Source organism: Martes martes, assembly GCF_963455335.1.
Source record: "Martes martes genome assembly, chromosome: 16".
Classification (NCBI taxonomy): Eukaryota; Metazoa; Chordata; class Mammalia; order Carnivora; family Mustelidae; genus Martes; species Martes martes.
This window is the reverse complement of record NC_137904.1, coordinates 65,049,886-65,069,142: the sequence shown is the minus strand read 5'-3', so window position 1 is coordinate 65,069,142 and position 19,257 is coordinate 65,049,886. Positions and strand designations below refer to the sequence as shown.

Here is a 19,257-nt window from a genome sequence, read left to right as displayed (position 1 = left end):
GCCCCTGCCCCTCTCCTCCCGGAGCCTGCCCCTCTCCGTGCACCCAGTCCCCCCTGCCCCCATTCCCACTGACCCAACCCCTCCCTCCAGGCCCGCCCCCTCCCCGGGTCCGCGAGGTGCTCCCCACCCACCTCGGGCTTCCGGCCTCTCTAGGCCGCTCCTCTCTACTCCCCGCCGATCGATGGCTCTCCGAACCAATAGGATGCGCCCCAGCCTCGGCCCCGCCTCTCGGGGAGCCGTCTGCGCACGCGCCGCAGGCCCATGTGGGCGGTGGAGCGCCGGAGGCCCCGAGGGCGGGGCGGCTGCCGGAGCGCGTGGCCATGCGGGCCCGGGGGGACCCCGCCGCCGCCGCTGCGCCCCACGTGGTAGGTGCCCGGGCCGCGGGGGCCACTTCCGCCCCCCTCTCCCCTCCTCTCCTCCGCCCCTTCCCTTCTCTCCCCTCCCTCTCCCCGCCCCTTTCCTTCTCTCCTCTCCCCTCCCTCTCCTCCTCTCCTCCCCACCCCTTCCCTTCTTTCCTCTCCCTCTACTCCCCTCTCCCCCTCCCTGCCCCTTCTCTTCTCTCCTCTCCTCCCCCCCGCCCCTTTCCTTCTCTCCTCTCCCCCCCGCCCCTTCCCTTCTCTCCTCTCCCCTCCCTCTCCCCTTTCCCTCCCCGCCCCTTCCCTTCTCTCCCCTCCCCTTCCCCGCCTCTTCCCTTCTCTCCCCGCCCCTTCCCTCCCCTCCCCTTCCCCGCCTCTTCCCTTCTCTCCCCGCCCCTTCCCTCCCCTCCCCTTCCCCTCTCTCCCCTCCCCTTCCCTCCCCTCCCCTTCCCCTCTCTCCCCTCCCCTTCCCCTCCCCGCCCCTTCCCTTCTCTCCCTTCCCCTCCCTCTCCTCTTCTCCTCCCTGCCCCTTCTCTCCCCTCCCTCTCCTCCGCCCCTCCCCTTCTCTCCCCTCCCTCTCCTCCCCCCGCCCCTTCCCTTCTCTCCCCTCCCTCTCCTCCCCCCGCCCCTTCCCTTCTCTCCCCTCCCTCTCCTCCCCCCTCCCCTTCTCTCCCCTCCCTCTCCTCCCCCCGCCCCTTCCCTTCTCTCCCCTCCCTCTCCTCCCCCCCGCCCCTTCTCTCCCCTCCCTCTCCTCCCCCCTCCCCAACCCCTCCCCTTCTCTCCCCTCCCTTCCCAACCCCTCCCCTTTTCTCCCCTCCCCAACCCCTCCCCTTCTCTCCCCTCCCTCTCCTCTCCCCTGCCCCCGCGCCTCACCCCCCCCCCCCCGCCCCTTCCCTTCCCTCTCCTCTTGTGTCCTCCCTCTCCCGCCCCCGCCCCGTCCCAGCGGCGGGTCAGCCTTCCCAAGGGCCCGCCCAGGAGGGTCTCCGCCCAAAGGGGGCCGCAGCCCGGGAAGCCGATGAAGCCCATCGTGGGACTTGACGTTGTGTTTCACGTGGCAGATTGGAGGACAGTGAAACACTCCCTCCTTTTCCTTTAAAGAACAGTGTTTCCTTTAAAAATAAGCACGTGAGTGCGGCAGGGGACCGCTTCTCGGGTCCCACAAATCCGGGAAGGGGCAGCTGAGTCGGAGGCCCGGAGTCCAGGGCTTGACTGAGTTGCACGTCCGGTGTCCGAGCTTGTCCACACCGCATTCGGGCTCGGTGCCCGGCGACCTGCGCACGCTCTTTGTGGACGCTGCACACAAGCGTGTCCGTGCGTGGCCTCGTGCGCACCGCGGCCGGGCGCGGACTCCGGGTTGGGGGCCCCGGTGTCCGTGTCCGCGGACCCGCGTCCGCCCGCTGCCGACGGCTGGGCTGCCCGGCTTGGCCCGCTCACTTCCCACGTGTGTGTCTGGTCGCGGCCGCGGGAGGCCCCCGCAGCAGACCCCCGGGCGAGGAGAGCGGAAGGGCCGAGGGGTCGGGGTCACCCCGTCGTCCCCGCGCCCGCCGCTCTTCACTAGCCTGCGGGAGGGTTGAGGTGCGGCGTCTCTGACGTCGCCAGTTCCCGAAAAGGCCCGTCCGCCGAGAGAGGGACCGGGAGGTCATTCTCAGGAGGGGCAGGGAGAGCTGCGGACGCTCGTCCCCCAGGACGATGCTGCGGACCAGTGATGGACAAACACTGGCTGCGCCGTGGGGTCGGGAAGGAGCGGGCGCCTCTCGGACTCCCGGTCGCTCTCCGAAGTGCCCCACAGACCACTGCGGGGAGGCCTGGCCTGCTCCGTCTCGGGGAGCAGCAGGCCGCTGCGGGCCGGCGGGGGCGGGCGCCTTCTCTCTGTGCGGCCTCCCTTCGGGCTCTCAGGTGAGTCCGGCCTCGGCCCCGGGGCCGGCGCTCCGCGGGGGCCGGGAGGGACACGACCGCCGAGCGGACGGCCTGACGGTCCCGGGGCGCGCTGACCCGTGTCTTCTGGCTCGCAGTCGGTCATCCTCCCCGTGCACAACGCCGAGCCCTGGCTGGACGAGTGCCTGCGGTCCGTCCTGCAGCAGGACTTCCAAGGCTCCATGGAGCTCTCGGTCTTCAACGACGCCAGTCAGGTAGTGCCGGCCTTCCCGGGGGGGACGCGGCCTCGCGTGCGTCCCTCCGGGCCGTTCCGAGCGAGCTCCTCGTGGTTCCAGGATCAGTCTGCGGCCATCATTGAGAGATGGAAGGGGCGGCTGGAAGATGCTGGGATCCCCGTGGTCATCGGAGGGCACGACTCTCCTGCACCCCGAGGAGGTGAGTGACCCTGGCGGGCTGGTAGTCAGCGGTGAGGACACCTTCTCGTGCCCTGTGGACTCACACAGCGTTAACCTTCGGGACAACACCGCGGGCTCCTCCGCCAGCGCAGAGGCGGTGCTCGGGGGTGAGCAGAGACCCCAACCCAGCCCGCTCAGCTCCCCGGGCAGGTGCGGACAGTCGGCGCAGCAGGCTCTTTTTATAGGGGGGGTGGGTGGGCAGGGGCTGTTGCAAACAGAAAGTCCATTGGAGGGAACCGGAGCTGGGAGTATAGTGCTTCTCATTGGCTGGACGGTGGCCGTCTCCATTGGCTGAACTGTGCCCGTCTCTCATTGGCTGGGCTGTTGCCGGGGCAGCAGGAACCCTTCGGTCCAGGAGCAGGGTTGGTAAAGTGGTACCTCCCCGCAAGGCGCCTCTCTTCCCGTTGGGTCTGTAATTGATAACGGGCTGGCCACAGCGCGCCCCCTGCCGGCCTCCTGACTCTGCTCCAAATAAGATTTTCTTTTCTTAACTTTCATCATAATTTCGTTTTCAAATCCTGGTAAAGAGTATCCTGAATAATAAAATTTATCACTTATTAAGAACCCAGTACACCTAAATTTCTTATTCTCTGTTAAGGGTTTGTATGAGATCACCGTGCATACTTTACATTTATTCAGCCTATTAAAGCTGTTGGGTGTTTTATTTTTAGTGTGATTGATCATATTATTGATTACCTCTACTTCTTAAAATTATTTCCTTGTGACATTAGATTTCTTTTTGATCAATTTTTAAAAATCTTATTAAGAACTGGCTTTTGGTTTCAGTGATTTTCTATATATATTTTTTTCTATATTGTCTGTTTTCTGTTTCCACTCTGATCTGTATTTTCTTTCTTCTGCTTACTTTGGGTTTAATTTGTTCTTTTCCTAATTCTTTTTTTTTCCCTAAGATCTTACTGATTTATTTATCTTAGAGGGAGAGCACACACGTGAGCACATTCAAGTGAGGGGTGGGGCGGGAGTGGGGGCCGTAAGGGCGGGGAAGAGAGAATCTCAAGCAGAGCCCAGTGACCCTGAGATCAGGACCTGAGCTGAAGCTGAGTTGGTTGCTCAACCGCCTGCTCAGCCAGGCGTCCCTGTTCTTTTCCTCATTCTTAAGGTGGAAGCTGAGGTCATTGATTTGAGCCCTTTCTTCCTGTCTAATACAGGCATTTGTTGATATAAGTTCCCCTTTCCCCTCTTAGTGTCAGTTTAGCAACATCGATAGGTTCTTTTCATTTTCAATTCTGTTTCAGTACACCTTCTAATTTTCTTTTGACTTATTTATGGGTTATTTACAAGTATGTTATTTAGTTTCCAAATATTTGAGAGGTTTTCCAGATATATTCTGTATTGATTTCTCATGTAACTCCTCATTTGCCTATTTTGGCAAATGTCCCATGTGCACTTGGGGACGTTGTGTAGCTGATGGTGTTGGATGGAGATTTCCATAAATGTGAATCAGATCAAGCCGAGGACAGTCTTGTTTAAATCTACCATGTTGCTGATTTGGGGTCGACTTGGTCTGTCAGTTATTGAAAGGGAGCATTGAGATCTTTAACTCTGTCCCTTTGCCTGTTCCTCTCTGTAGTTTTCTCAGTTTGGATTAACAATATTTTGAAACTCTGTTAACATTTAGGGTTGTTAGGAGGAATTGACCTTTCATCATTGTTAAGTAATCCTCTTGATTTTGCTGATTTTCTTTCCTCTGAAATCTATATTGTTTGATATTAATTTAACTGCTCTGGCTCTATTTTGACTAGTGTTAACATAATATATGTTTTCCATCTCCTTAAACTTTAACCCATTTGTTGAAGGGTACCTCCTTTAAAGGGTAGCCCCTCCCCACAGACTCTTGTAGACAGCAAATCCAGTCTGACAATCTTCACCTTTTAACTGAGTGTTTACATTAATTACATTTAATATAACAGCTTTATTCCTGTGCCACACAGTTACCTGTCAAAGTGTAGAGTCCTGTGGCTTTAAATGTCATGTCATGTCTTTGGCTATGCTGGCCTCACCGAATGAGTTAAGTGTTTTCTCCTTTTCTGTTTTTTGTTTTTTGTTTTTTTTTTTTTAGAAGATTGGGAAAGATTGATGTTCTTCTCTAAATGTTTGATAAAATTCATCAGTGAAGCCATCTGGTTGGAAGGTTTTTTTAATTTGTTTTTTGTTTTTCCTAAAGATTTATTTTATTTATTTAACAGGGAGACAGCGAGAGAGGGAACACAAGCAGGGGAGAGGCAGAGGGAGAGGGAGAAGTAGGCTCCCCACCAAGTAGGGAGCCCAGTGCAGGGCTCGACCCCAGGACCTTGGGATCATGACCTGAGCCAAAGGCAGATGCTTAACTGACTGAGCCACCCTGGTGGTCCTTTTGTTGGAGGGTTTTGATGAATTATTCAGTCTACTTATTTGTTATAGGTATGTTCAGATTTTATATTTCCTTTTGAGTCAGATTTGGTAGTTTATGTATTTCTACAAATTGTCCCTTTCATGTAGGTTATTTAATTGGTTGGCACAGTTGTTTGTAGTATTTTCTTAGAATCCTTTTAAATTTCTGTTAGTCAGTAGTAAGGTACCCACTTTCATTTTGGATTTAGTACTTTGAGTTCTCTCTTTTCTTGGTCTGGCTGCAGCTTTGCCAATTTTGTTGATCTTTTCAAAGGACCAACATTTGGTTTCATTGATTTTCCCCTCCCTCTCTCTCTTCCCCCCTCTTTTTTTTTTTTTTTTTTTGTTTTTACTTTCTATTTCATTTATTTCTCTTTTGATCTTTATTATTTTCTTCCTTTGCTAGCTGTATGTTTAGTTTGCTCTTCTTTTTTAACTTCTTAGCATGTAAAATTAGGTTAGTGATTTGAGATCTCTTTTATGAAGGCATTCATAGCTATAAATTTCGCTGAGCATTGCTGTTTTCGCATCCCATAAGTTTTAGTGCGTTGTGCTTCCTTTTTCACTTATCTCTAGGACTATATCTCTACAAATATCTAAGCATATTCTAAGACTATGTCTAAGGATATTCCACTGTTGCATAGAACATCTGTGTGTCTCTATTAGGTCTGCTGGTTTATAATGTTCAGTTTTCTGTTACTTTACTGCTCTTCTGTCTAGATGATCCATCCATTATTGAAAATGGGGTGTTGAAGTCTTCAACTGTTATAGTAAAACTACCTTAAAAAAAAGAATTCATCCATTTGAGAAAGAGAGATAGTGAGAAAGAGCACAGTGGGCTGGGGAGAGAGAGAAACAGACTCCCTGCTCAGCAGGGAACCCAACACAAGGCTCCATCCCAGGACTCTGGGATTGTGACCTGTGCCAAAGGCAGAAGCTTAACCACTGAGCCATCCAGGTTCCCCAAAACTGTCTTTTTCTCTCTTCCATTTTTGCTTCATTTACTTTGGGGCTCTCTTGTTAGGTGTGTGTAGCTTTATAATTGTTATGTCTTCTTTACTGACCCTTTTATCAATATAGAACGTCCTTTGTCTCTAGTAATGACTTTTGACTTAGGGTTTATTTTTGCCTGCTATCAGAATGGCCAACCAGTCCCGTACTCTTTGGGTCACGAGTTGAATGGAATGTATCTTTCCATCCTTTCACTGTTACCCCTTCTCTGGTTTGGATCTAAAGTGAGTCTCTTACACACAGTATTTAAATGGATCATGTGTTTTTAAAATCCATTCTCTCAATCTTTGCCTTTTAATTGGAGTATTTAATCCATTTACATTTAAAGTAATTAGTGACAAAGGCGGCCTTTTACCATCTTGTTGTTTTTATCTGTACATCTTATGTCTTTTTCTGTTCCATAGCCCTCCATTAGTGCTTCCTTTTGTGCTTGGTTGATTATTTCTAGTAGTGTGCCATTTTGATTCCCCTCTAGTTTCCTATTGCTTGTATTTGTAAGTTATGTTCTTAGTGCTTACTGTGGAGATGACAGTTAATATGTTAAGTTTACAACAACCTAGTTTGAATTAACACTGATTTAGCTTCAGTACTGTCCCCCACAGTTCTGTACCTCCCACTTCAAGTTGTTGTCACAGTTCACGTGGATATCATGTGCCCATTGAGGTAGATTTATAATCATTGTTCAATGTATTTGTCTCTTAAGTCAGATAGGAAAATTCAAGGTAAAAAAGAGAACAACATTGGCTTTTATATTAACCATGTAGTGAAGTTTATTATTGTCTTTTACGCTTTTGTGGGTTCAGGTTCTCGTCCAGTGCAGCTTGGTTGTAGCCGGCAGAGCTCCGTTAGTGTCTCTCGTAAGGGCGGGCCTGCTAGGGGAGGGCCCCTCAGCACTTGTTTTTCTGGGCATGTTTTCATTTCTGCTTCATTTTTGAAGGATTATTTTGCCAGATAAAGAATTTTTATATGTTATAGAGCTAACCATACATTATCTACATATTGTTTTATACAATTCCTTTTTAAATCAGTTAAAAGAGGGAGGTAGAAAGGTGTATTTATATAGTCTTTTATAATTACTAATTACCTTTGTTGTTTTTGGTTTTGTTTTCATAATGGATTTGAAGTACTCCTTGGAATTCCTTGGGGTCAATCATTTTAGCCCAGAGAACTTCCTTTTGTATTTTTTTTTTTTAGATTTTTTTTTTTTTTTAATTTGACAGAGAGAGATCACGAGCAGGCAGAGAGAGAGAGAGAGAGGAGGAAGCAGGCTCCCCGCTGAGTAGGGAGCCCGATGCGGGGCTCAGTCCCAGGACCCTGAGATCATGACTTGAGCCAAAGGCAGAGGCATCAACCCACTGAGCCACCCAGGCGCCCCTTCCTTTTGTATTTTTTGTAAGGCAGATGTGCTAGAAATTCTCTCAGTTTTTGCTTATCTGGGAATGTCTTCATTTCTTCTTCTTTTTGAAAAATAACTTTTCTGGATATAGGATTCCTGGTTAACAGCTCTTCCGTTTGAGTGCTTTGACTGTGTTACCCCACTGCCCCGTGGCCTTGACCACACTGAGAATCCAGTTCAGCCACGTTTCCCATCTCCTCTAGCAGCTGCCTCCCACCAGAGCTTGAGTGCCGTAACCCATAGACTTCCCCACACCCTATCGCAAAGCGCGTGGGGAATGGGCAGGAACCCCTTCTTGGTGATACCGCACCAGGGGTAGACAACGCCCCTGTGCCAACGTGGGGGCTGGGTAGAAGGGGGCCCTGCTTTTCAGTCTCGCGTGCCTGGACCTCAGCCTCAGCACCAGGTGCTTGCAGGCAGGATGAGAAGTGCTGATGTCCTGTGGCCCCCAGGAGAGTGCGGTACCCACACCATGGGGAGGGGTAGGGACGCAGCAGGTCTCCGGTCTAGTACCACAGACTCTCACTGTTCTTCCCGAGTTTTAGTCTTTTTCTTCAGTGAATATTTCTTCAATTGCTGTATATCCTTGGAAGTGGTGGTTGTTTTTTTATGATGTCCACCAGCTTCTGTCTGGACAGTTCAGGCAAACTGGAGGACTCTGTGAACTGTCATTCCTGAAGCCTAACTCCTGTCAAGATCCTTGATGGCTCTGTTTTATCCCTATTGACTTAGTCGCTAGAATTCTCCGTTTTGCTATTTCAGGGGTCTCAGCCTTCCAAATGCCCGCCTGTATCATCGCGCGTCATGTGAGGGTCTTACGACAGTGTTTCTCCCCTGCGCTTTCGACACTGCTTTTGTCCTGTGTTGTAAACCCCCGGGGAGCCCAGTGTTAACTCTAGAGAGACGGACGCAGTAAGAAGGAGAATCACATGAACACCCCTGTGGCTGCTGTTTCCAGTGCTCGTCACTTACTTGTCTAAATCCAGATTTCCCTTTGCTGTCATTTTCTTTCTGCCCGAAGGACCTTGCACATTTCTGGGGTGTGATGCGTTCCTTTGGCATGAGTGTGTCTGCATCTGGCACGTGTGGGCTGGTGGACAGTGCGTTGAAGAAATGCCCTCACTAGACGCACAGCCTTTCCTTAGTCCCGCCTGCTGCCCCCAGCTCCCCTCCCGGACAGGGGAGCTTGTCCCTCAGGTCACCTTCCCAGGTGGCTTCTGTCCCCCTGCTCTCTCTCTTGCTCTCCTTGCTCCTTTCTTCCCACCTTCCCATCTTCTTTGTTCCTGCAGCCCCTTCCCTCTTCAGAGCGGCTGGGGAGAAGAGAAGGGAAGGCCTGAGACAGCCGGGCTTCTGCATTGTGGGAGCAGCCCCTCCCCGCCGATGGTGCCTCTTGAACGTGATGTTCTTTTGCTTCATAGGAATGGAGGGAGGGATGGGCAGTCAGCTCACCTCACAGTGGTGGCTAGAGAGAAGGACAGAACCCCATAGTTCTTCCCAAGTGAGCCCCTGGACTGTGCTGTTTGGGTTTCCCCCCATGCCAGGGTACAGCCTCCTTCTGTCTCCTGTAGAGGAGTCTGTGGTTTTAAATCAGGTGTTCCGAGTCTTACGACTCTTTTCTGTTTCGAAGGCACTTCTAGTGCTGGGATGAGGTAGGTGGGGTGGACTGCCGGTTTGTGTGCACTGTCTTTTCCAGCTCAGTTTCTTACTTTATGTCTGATTTTGTATTTAAGCAGTCTAACCCTGACTAGATGTTACTGTTTTGTTCCTTTTTTCTAGTTTATACTTCTCCTATTTTTTTTTTTAAGTTGGGATAAAAAGTCTAGAAGAACAATATGGAATCCTATTACTCAATCCTTGTGTTGTTCCTGACATAGAGGGAATGTTCCTGGAGTTTCGGTGTTAATTGTCTTTACTGTTGCTTTCTGACAGATACCTGTCTTGAGTTAACTTGTGGTTCCTGACTTAGTAAGCCTTCAGAAAATGAGGGATCAGCGTGGGATTTTATTAAGTGTCTCTTATGTATCTGTTAAGGTGAATACTTCTTTTCTCTTCACGTAGTAAGTGCTAGAACTATCAGCAATGCCTTGATATATTTTTGTACGATAAAATTATTCAGTTTCCTTAGGATTTTTTAAATCTCTGGATGTATGGAAAATTGGTCTGTAGCTTTTGGGTGCTTGTTTGATGTGTGGCTCAGGGATGAGAGTAGGAGGCCTTGGGCTGCCGATGGAGCATTTTTGTAAGCCGTGATCGTGTATAGCCACTCAGCACCCTTCGTCTCCTTTGTCTCCACCTGCCGTATAAACTAGCCCTGTGGCCTGTGTACGTGACAGAAAAGACCCATTTGCCTATGCTCACAGATGTCTGCCTTGAGTGATAACATTTTTTTTAAATAATAGTGTGTGATAAAAAAATTCCGGCACACAGAAGTGTCCACAGTGAGACACAGAAGCCCCACACCCTAGAAGCGACAGTGTCGTTTGGTTCTTAGTTGACTTACCTCATGCAGTGCTGGCCAGCACACACATGGACAAGGAAATATTCAGCCATGAAGTGTTGCACACACACTTCTCCTCCCCCTGGCAGGGCTTCTGTTCGGTCAAAGGGAGTCACACTGTCAGGATGCATAGTCTCCGCTGTGCTATAACTTGTTTTAGGTGCTTTCCTGAGAAGTTGATTCTGACAGTTGCTGCTCACCAGGTCCTGTTGGGGGCGGGGGGGGGGGTGGGTCCAGCTCCGGGAACTGCCACCATCTCCTGCCAGCTCTGTGCTGTGCCTGGGGCGTCCCAAGGGTCAGGATCTGTGTGGCCTTGAAAGACCTCCTGCGTTACTCTTTCACTTTCTACACACCTGCCGTTGTTTGGGTTTTTCCCCTTCTCTTTTTCTTTCATTTATTTTTCATTTTGTGTGTTCCTTTTTTGTGTTGCTGGAGTCCTCCTTAAAGTATGTTTTCCATATCTGGTATGTAGATGGTAAATATATTTGGAGTTCTTACATGTCTGAAAGGTCTTCATTTTGAACTTAGGCTCAGTTGACAGTTTGGCTGGGTATAGAATTCCAGGTTCAGAATCATTTCCCTTAGAATTTTGAAGGCTTGCCTCCTCGTCTTCTGGTGTCCTCTGGTTTTGATAAGAAATCTTCTGTCCGTCTCTTTAAAGGTTTCCTTTCTTTCTTTTTTTTTTTTAAGATTTTATTTATTTATTTGAGAGAGAGAGAGACCATGAGAGGGAAGAGATCAGAGGGAGAAGCAGACTCCCCGCCCAGCAGGGAGCCCGATGTGGGACTCGATCCTGAGACTCCAGGATCATGACCCGAGCCGAAGGCAGTTGCCCAACCAACTGAGCCACCCAGGTGCCCCTAAAGGTTTCCTTTCTGAAAGTGTTTAAGGTTTTTCTCTTTATGCTTTGGGTTTTGAAATTCGATAATGTAATGCTGCGTCAAGCCGTAGTCGGTTTTCATGCACCCTCAGTTTTTATACTGAATGATTAGCTTTGCGCTCTTAGCTTCAGCTGTAATATATTGAGCTTCCTTTACGTTCACTTCAGAAGTTTTGTGTAAGACTTGAAATTAGCATGCCTGCGTTCGCTGCTGGGTTGAAGGAGGAGGGAGGCCAGATAATGACGCTGGAGCTGGTGGACAGGCCCCTGCAGGTGAGAGGAGTCTGTCCTCCTTTAAAGGGTAGGCCTCAACTTTGGTTGCTTGTCAGGAGTGCCTGTGCAGCTTTGGGAGCCCTGATGCCTAACCCCGAGTCCCAGCCCAGATGTGCTTGAGTAGTCCGTCTGGGAGCAGCCTGTGCCCTGGGGTGGGGGATGCTTCCCGAGAAATGCTGGGTGTATCCACGGTTGAGAAGCAGAGCTTTGAAAGAAGCTCAGGAGAGCTGCGGCATCAGCCCCCCTCCTTCGGGGCTTGGGTCCTCAGGGAGTCTTGTAGCTCTCCTCGTACTTCAGGGTGGGCAGGCTGCAGATTTGGGACCCCTCGGGGTCCCCTGCTCTCTCCAGGGCTGTGTGGGCTCTGCTCAAGTCCTGTTCAGACTGGCGTTGGCTTTCCTCTCTGGGTGGGCGTATAATTTATGCTTCGGAAAGGTTCTTCGGAGACGTGTGAGACAGAAGAGACGTCCACTTTTCCCAGACGCTTCTTGCCCTCAAAGTCCCTTCATCCTGTTTCCACTCTCTGCTCTTGTTTGGTTTTGGTGGTCAGGTGGGTCCGCTGGCCTCACTTCTGATTCTCACGAGCATGCCCCAAGCATGACCTCACAGAGTTTGCGCCTGGCCCCGTGGGGACTCACTGGTTTACAGCGAGTTCACAGAGGGCATCTGAGCCCAGTTGTCTCCTCCTGAGCTCTTGGGGCCCACGCTCAGACAGGGCTAACCTCCCGGTACACTGGCTCTCCCTGCACACTGGCTCTCCACAGAGCAGCGTGCTGCCCCATGAGGGCAGCTCAGGTGCCTATCCTCCTGGCGCCCGTCCTCCCGGCGCCCGTCCTCCCGGCGCCCTTGCCTTCACCTTCTGCCACTTCCCACCAGCACTCAGTCTCTGTCTCCAAGTGCCTGGGCGGAGGAGAAGGTGGATGCTGGTGGTGGTGAGTTAAGTGGCTGAACTCACAGGATGAAGCAGACGCTTCTTTCCCAGAGCATGCCCCCGACCCCACATCACATCCCTCACAAACAGTACCCTGTGTCCTAGTTAGGAGAGCAGGAAAGTGTAAACACATTTTAGAAAAAATTTAAAACCAGAAATAGTTGTTAAAATTGGTCATTTAAAAGAAAGCTTTTTCTAAGTTTATATTGAAAGACCACACTCTTTGGCATTGCCTCTCAGTGGCCCTGCCTCCTGGGGCAGAGGACCGGGCGGCAGGGGGCCAGGCTACGGTGGGCCCCACCCTCCACCTCCCTGTGCCTCAGTTTCCTTTACGGGCAGCAGGTGCCTGTGCCCAGTGCTGAGAAGGCGTAGCACTGGAGCTGCTGGGTAGCTGCCCTATTCTGGGCATCCTGATCTTCCCCATGGTCTCATGTTCTGCTTTTTCCCAAATTATTTCTTGTTTTCATTGTTTGAAATAGAAAACTTGAAAGAAATCAGTTATTGTTGAACATCTATTTCAACTTGCTTCTGAGACGTGTAAACAAATTGTGGTTTCTGAAACTGGTTTGAAGTTCATTTTAAAATATTCTTTAATTTTTTTTGTTAAAGATTTTATTTATTTGTTTGACAAAGATCACAAGTAGGCAGAGAGGCAGGCAGCAAGAGAGGGGGAAGCAGGCTCCCCACTGAGCAGAGAGCCCGACGTGGGGCTCGATTCCAGGACCCTGGGATCATGACCTGAGCCGAAGGCAGAGGCTCTAACCCATTGAGCCACCCAGGCACCCCAAAATATTCTTTAATTTTAAGATGTTTTGTATCTTCTGTAGTTCATAAAGGAAGTCGAGGGCATTTTGGTGACGGTGTGTCTTTGCTTGATTAATCTGCACTTTAAACACGAGTTTTGTTTCGTGTAAAATATTTTTTATAGATTAGATATAACTTGAGTCATATCACATTCATACATGTTTTGTCAATAACAAGAAAATCAGTTGTCGTGTGAAGGAATGAGGCCATCACACTGTTGTTTTGAAGGGGGTCCTGCACCATGATCACAGAACAGAGTGAACTCGATGACATCTGAAAGAGTGTGTTTCCCTGAAATGATATTTTCTGAAGTAGAAAAAGTTACGTGAACTATGAGAAAACATAAATCCACAGCGTTTCCTTTTTCAGGCGTGCTGAGTTATTTAAATTGGATTAAGATTCATTTCTCATTGTTTCATGTCATAACAGACCAAAACATTTCTTTAAAACGCGGTCACTTGCTGAAGTGAAAACACAACGCAGGCTGCCCTCTTCTCTCCAAGAGTGAGTTTTTCTTGCTGTGACCATGACAACCGGCTCCGTCACAAAGGGCAGCCTCCCTGGACGTCAGGCCCCAGCACAAACCTCTGACTTTCTTCAAGGCAGTAACATTAAAGCAGATTCCTTGTCCTTGCCGAACATAGGCTCCGTGTGAGGAAATCCCAGCCTCCTTCGTGACCCACGTTTTCCTTCAGTTTTTCCCCTTCTGAAATCCGACCGCGCGACGCAGCCCCTGGAACAGGGCGCCTGGTCGTCTCCTGTGACCGAGGGCCACCTCTTCCCATTCCACCTTCGTGTGTCTTCGGTTCGGAGCCCGTGAGACCTTCGGCCGGGCCTGCCGGGCCTGGCGCTGGGGACGGTGCTTCAGTCCGTCTCTGGGCCCTGCCCCTGCCTGTTACATCGGTGCTTCTGGGGGACCCGGGGCCGCTGTGCTCGCTGATTCGGGTGGGCTGAGTGCTAGGGTTAATGCTAGAGCCAGAGCTGCCACCTGGTGGGAAAACAACCCGGATAAGGGCGCGGGCCTGGGTCACAGCCTGGGCCACCCGAGCACGGCCCTGGCCCTGCTTCTCTGGCCCAGCGGGACTGGCAGTGGTGCTGGAGTTGGCTCCAAGCCGCCGGCTGGAGCCGCAGATGGGCACGTCCTTGGCGTGAAGAACGGGCGTGCTCCGGTGCAGCCTAAGGCAGCGGCACCAGTGAGACATGCTTCGGGTCCCCCAAGCTGGCGTGCAAGGGGGATTTATTGTTTGATGTCTGCGCACATCTGTTTCACTTTGTGTGGCTTTTCTCCGTGGTCCCAAGTCCATGACTGGCCGGTTAACTCGGTGCAGGTGTTGGGGGGAGTGTACCTCGTGCCCCTGCCGTCCCCTCGGCCCCTCTGAGTACCGCCTGGAACCGGCCTCTGGCCGCAGCTGGCTCGGCATGAATTCCCACGGCCGCTCCTCACCAGATAGCGGATGGGGCTGGCCTGCCCCCCTACCCGCCACGGCCTGCTGCTCCTCACACCGCTGGGCCTCTGCTGTCTCTCAGACTCGAGCAGCCCAGACCCCCTCTCGCCCCCTCGTCGTCATAGGCCTCCCGATACGTCTCCTGGCACCTTTCGCTGGGCACTGAAGTGAAAACACAACGCAGGCTGCCCTCTTCTCTCCAAGAAGGAGAGATCGCCGGAGGTCATCACTTAACTTTTTTCAACTCAGTTATAATCTCTTTGAAGGCAAAGTGTTCTTGAAACATAACACACATCCAGAAAAGGGCACTGATCATAAATGCCGGTTCAGTTAATTTTCTCGAACGGAGCGCGCGTCCCCAGCGCCATGATGAAGAGCCAACCGTGTCCCTTCCGGCCCTGCCCACATCCCGAGGGAACCACCTGATACCAGGTGAGCTGGCTGCCGTGTGACCTCGAACGCCGTGTGGGCATCACCCACACGCGTGTGCAAACCGGGGCTGCTCACCCTCATCACGGTATAGCCTCAGCTTTCCCATCCTACGTCGGGGGCCGTCACGGCTTGGGGAGCGTACAGGGGTGTTCGGGGGGCCTGCTCCTAGTGAGGGAGCCACGGGGTCACGGTTTGTGCATGTTCACACGTAGTGAGTGCTGGCACTGACCGCAGCTGCCCCTGGGAGATGCGTTCCGATGACTGCTCGTGGTGTCCAGGTCAGCAAGCTTTTACCAACCGGTCACACACACGGGCTCCCCCTCCCCCGGTCACCGTGTCTTGACTCTCGTCAGCATTCCCGCCAGCATCTGCTCCGGCACTTCCCCCAGGGACGCTTCGAGTTTCTTCTTTCTGAATGTTCCCCACGGCTTAGCTTCGTGTTATACTCGGTAAATGGTCGCGGACTCAGTTTTCCTCCAGGGAACAGTCCCTGCTCAGTACGCTGGTCCCAGGGGCTCTCAGCGTCCCAGCTCCTAAAGACGGAGCAGTGTTTTCCGTTGGCTTCGTGTTTACTCCGTCTGAAGCTGACCTGTTCTCACCCGGTCATGTACCGTGTTCTTAGCTCCCTTGTGGTGCCGCTACCCTAGATCCTGGGGAAGAGAAGCCACTGAAAATCGAATTATAAAAGAACTTTCCTCTTCCTTTTTTCAAACAGTTGGATATTCTAAAAATCAAGCCATAGCACAGAGCTCAGGATCTTACCTTTGCTTTTTGGATTCGGTAAGTAATTCTTTGTTTTATTTAAAGTGTGTGTGTGTGTAGTGGTTGAACAGTTAAATGACCTGACATTTTAGTTCCTGAAAATTGTGGTTCTGATATTTAGTGATCAGACTTTAAAGTTCCTGGGATCTTGCTGTCAAATTGCCATAGCACGTAATGAGTTCATTTTTAGTAACTAGGATTCTATGAAAATGCAGAATTGCACAGCAGAATCACTTAGACAGACACTTAGAGGATGAACAGCATTAGAGGAAATAGTGCAGGCAAGTGATGAGAAAGCCCAGAGAAGAAGGGTCGGTGGTGGGTCCATCGGGAAGGACGGAGGGACCGGAGTGGGGGGCCCAGGACAGCCGATTGCTGGTGGGTTTTAACATATCTTTCAGTCACTGGTGACCAAGGAAACATAAGGTATGTTAGTGAGAAAACCCAAGTTTTTAAAAATCTGTGCTCACAGGGTTTTCGGAAGTGCAGTTTCTCCATATTTGAAAAGTGGGAATTGGGGGTGTTGGCAGCATCCTTATGCATTTAGTATCAAGAACGTATGAAATGTGGGGCGCCTGGGTGGCTCAGTGGGTTAAGCCTCTGCCTTCAGCTCGGGTCATGGTCCCAGGGTGCTGGGATCAAGCCCCGCGTTGGGCTCTCTGCTCGGTGGGGAGCCTGCCCTCCCCCCCGCCTACTTGTGGTCTGTCAAATAAATAAGTAAAATCTTAAAAAAAAAACAACAACAAACTTATTAAATGCTCATGCCCTCAACTCCTCGACGTCACCTGTAGGGCTCGTAGAAACTCTGGAAATGATGTGTGTGCAGTCTGGATGCGGGATCACCGCGGCATTTCTGAAGCATCTTCAGTCACGTGGCAGAGGGTTAGCACAGGTGGAAAAGGCATGACTGCATAGATAGTGTGTGCTCAGCGGTGGGTTTCTCTTCGCTCACTTTAAAACAGAAGGTAGGCACGTCTGCCGGGTGCAGTCTCCCTCGGGCCCGTCTGGGCCGGGCCACAGGGCCCCACAACTTCTGGGCACTTTGGGCGGCTGCTCTTGGCCTTCGCGAGGTCAGCCGTGGTTCAGAGTTTTTTGCTGAATTAATTCTCCTGCGAACCTGCTTGTCATCTCGTATGGGTGCAGGAACTTCTGGATGAGGTCTGGGTCCACGGGCAGGTTTGGGGAGATTGTGTTTCTGTGCGAGCAGGCGGCGAAAAATTGCTTCTCGGGCAGCCCTGGTCTTGGAGACAGACGCTGGGGCTACAGTGTCTGTCTGTCCTGCTGCTTCAGCATCTCCTGTTTCTTCTTCTGCCTCATTTCTTAGACGAAACTCCCTCTCGTTCCCTCATCTCCTTGCAGTCCCAGCTCTGGGGCCTGTTCTCACTCTCAGATGGTCCATCCAGCATTTTCCTAAACAAAGACAATTTTTCCACCGAAGACAGCAAAGTGTGCTTCTCACAGCCTTTGGGTGAAGGCAGGAGGCGATTTTCTGCTTCTCCTTTAGGGTTGTCCTTTCTGAAACGCTGTGTTCAGGAAGCTCCACCAGCAGGGCTCAGGCGAAGGAGAGCGGAGGGCCGAAGACTCCTGTCTGGTACCCTCCAGGGCTTTCTCTGTGTTCGCCGGGGGCCAGGAAAGAAAACGGAGGAAGGCCAGGTCAGACCCGGCAGAGCCAGTTCAGAATGGCAAGAACCGCAGACCAGGAAGGGTCCTGATAAAGCTGGCGGAGGGCAGTATGGACAACCAGGTGCCTCGGTGGTGGGCAGAAGAGAAGGAGCAGGTCAGACGCCCAGTTAGTCCCGGAAGGGTGGGGAGGGAGATGCACTGGGGGTCAGAGCCACAAGAACCCTGCCGCCAAGAGGAAGGCTGCCACATTGGGCATGACCATGTCTCCGTTCTGGGCGTGGGAGAAACACGGCGTCGCCAAACTCTGACCAAGGAAAACTTGCCCCGACCCGAGAAATGTGACTTGTTCTTGCGGTTTACTTAAAATAAATCAGGGAGGTGAATTTTGGTGAGTTTTGCCTGGGATTGGCATGACCGCCTAGCTGTCCTCACCAGGGCAGGGGTGGCACCGTCCATCCGCCTTCCTGGTGGCTGACGGGCGCAACTGCCTGCAAGAGGGCTGGGCACACAGATGGGCAGGCACACCTGGTTCATTGGGACCCGGTGGCTCCAGGCCATAGGGTGGAGGAAGATAAGCAAACAGAAGTCTGGCGTTTGAAGGAGGTGGCCTTTACTGTGTGTGCCCTGGCAGGGACTTGAGTTCCTGGGCCCTTGAGGTGAGCAGATACGGCATGTGTGGAAAGGAGGGCTTAGAACGGGGCTTCGTCCGGTCCCTGCTTTCCTGAGGGCGACCCTTCCAAGGGTTACCCCCACCACAGTGGAGAACCTCTGCCGGCGGCTGCTTCCCTTAGGACCCTGGCCGTCCGGTGTCTGCATCAGGAGCCCCATTAGCCACCACAGAGCCGTCTGTCCCGATGGCCACAGCACCTGACGGGCTGCAGGGAACCACCGGGAGGGAGCCTGGGCCCGCGGCCCACGCGGGGAGGGCCAAGGGGACCGCCGAGAGGATGCCCTGTCTTCCAGGAGGTGGGTTGGCGTCCTCAGTAAAGGACAGAGACAGGCCCCACCCTGTGCTGCCCTCAGCTGGGGCTGGGCCCGTGTCTGACCGCTGCCTGAGGCGACGTGCACCTTTGTTTTGTTAATTTTCTGATCTCTGTGGGTTTGGTTCATTTCTATGCTCGCTCATTCCTTTTCAGCCTTTCCGTTTACTTTCTCCCATGAGGGTTAAGATGATCCCTTCTCTTCTAGGGACTGCACGGGTGTCCCTAAGTCCTGAATATAGTGACTCAGGTGTTGGCACCTGTCCCAGCCGCCAGCCTGGCTTCTTCATCTTCTTTTCAGACGTAGACCTCAGGGTCTCGGGAGCAGCGAGCTGAGTCGGTCACGAGCCTTGGTTCAGGACGCTCGCTCAGGCGTCCGGCAGCCTCTGTTTGGTCTGTACCTGTAGTCTTGACGGAGGTGTGATGTTCGCGCCCATCTGCCACCTGCCGTCCAGGACTGGAGCCAGCCGGCCCGCTGACCACCCCCCCACCCGTCCCCTGCGCCCATCTGCCCCCTGCCACACGCTGTGTCCGAACCCTGAACTCTGGTATTTGCACAGAGCTGAAAACATCACCTAAAAACTTCAGTGTTTTTATCTTTACGCAAAGAGTATCAGGCTATGTAATATTTTGAAATGTGTGTTACTAAGATCCATCCATATGATATATCTTTATAGATCAGTTTTTTCAAATGGAGGTAAAATTTATATACAGTGAAATGCAAGATTTCAGTGTGAAAATTACACACAAAGTGAAAATTTGGTGAGTTTTGACAGCTGCGTCCACCCGCACACCTAACGCCCCCATTGAGACACAGAGCACTTCCATCCCTCAGAACGTCCGCTGTGCTTCTGCGGGACCCAGATCCGCAGGGGAAGCCGCACAGGCCACCCTCGCCTGCGGCCTCTTCCCCCGCGGTTAGGGTTAGGGTTAGGGTTACTGACACTGGGGCAGTTTCCTGTCCGGGTTATTTTACTGACACTCTTACGTCCGTCTTTTTGTGGATGTGTATTTGCATTTCCCTTGGGGAGACACCGAGGGGTGGAGTTGACTGGTCACGGGGGAAAGGTGTGCCTCGCTGGAAATGAACCTGCCGAACCCTGAGGTTGCTCAGTGTGCGGCGGTGGAGGGGCCCTCTCGCCGGCGCGG

At 52.0% G+C, this 19,257-nt stretch overlaps 1 protein-coding gene across 1 annotated transcript in view; it reads left to right on the top strand.

Annotated features, from left to right (window-relative positions):
* Nucleotides 1–295: 295 nt before the first annotated feature.
* Nucleotides 296–19,257, top strand: part of B3GNTL1 (UDP-GlcNAc:betaGal beta-1,3-N-acetylglucosaminyltransferase like 1) — an 80,688-nt gene continuing 61,726 nt past the window's right edge. Inside the window, exons 1-4 of the mRNA XM_080825588.1 lie at nt 296–365; nt 2,369–2,485; nt 2,567–2,666; nt 15,459–15,523. Coding sequence (XP_080681714.1) covers nt 321–365; nt 2,369–2,485; nt 2,567–2,666; nt 15,459–15,523 — 327 coding nt within the window. The 5' untranslated portion in view covers nt 296–320. The remainder of the gene's footprint in view (nt 366–2,368; nt 2,486–2,566; nt 2,667–15,458; nt 15,524–19,257) is intronic.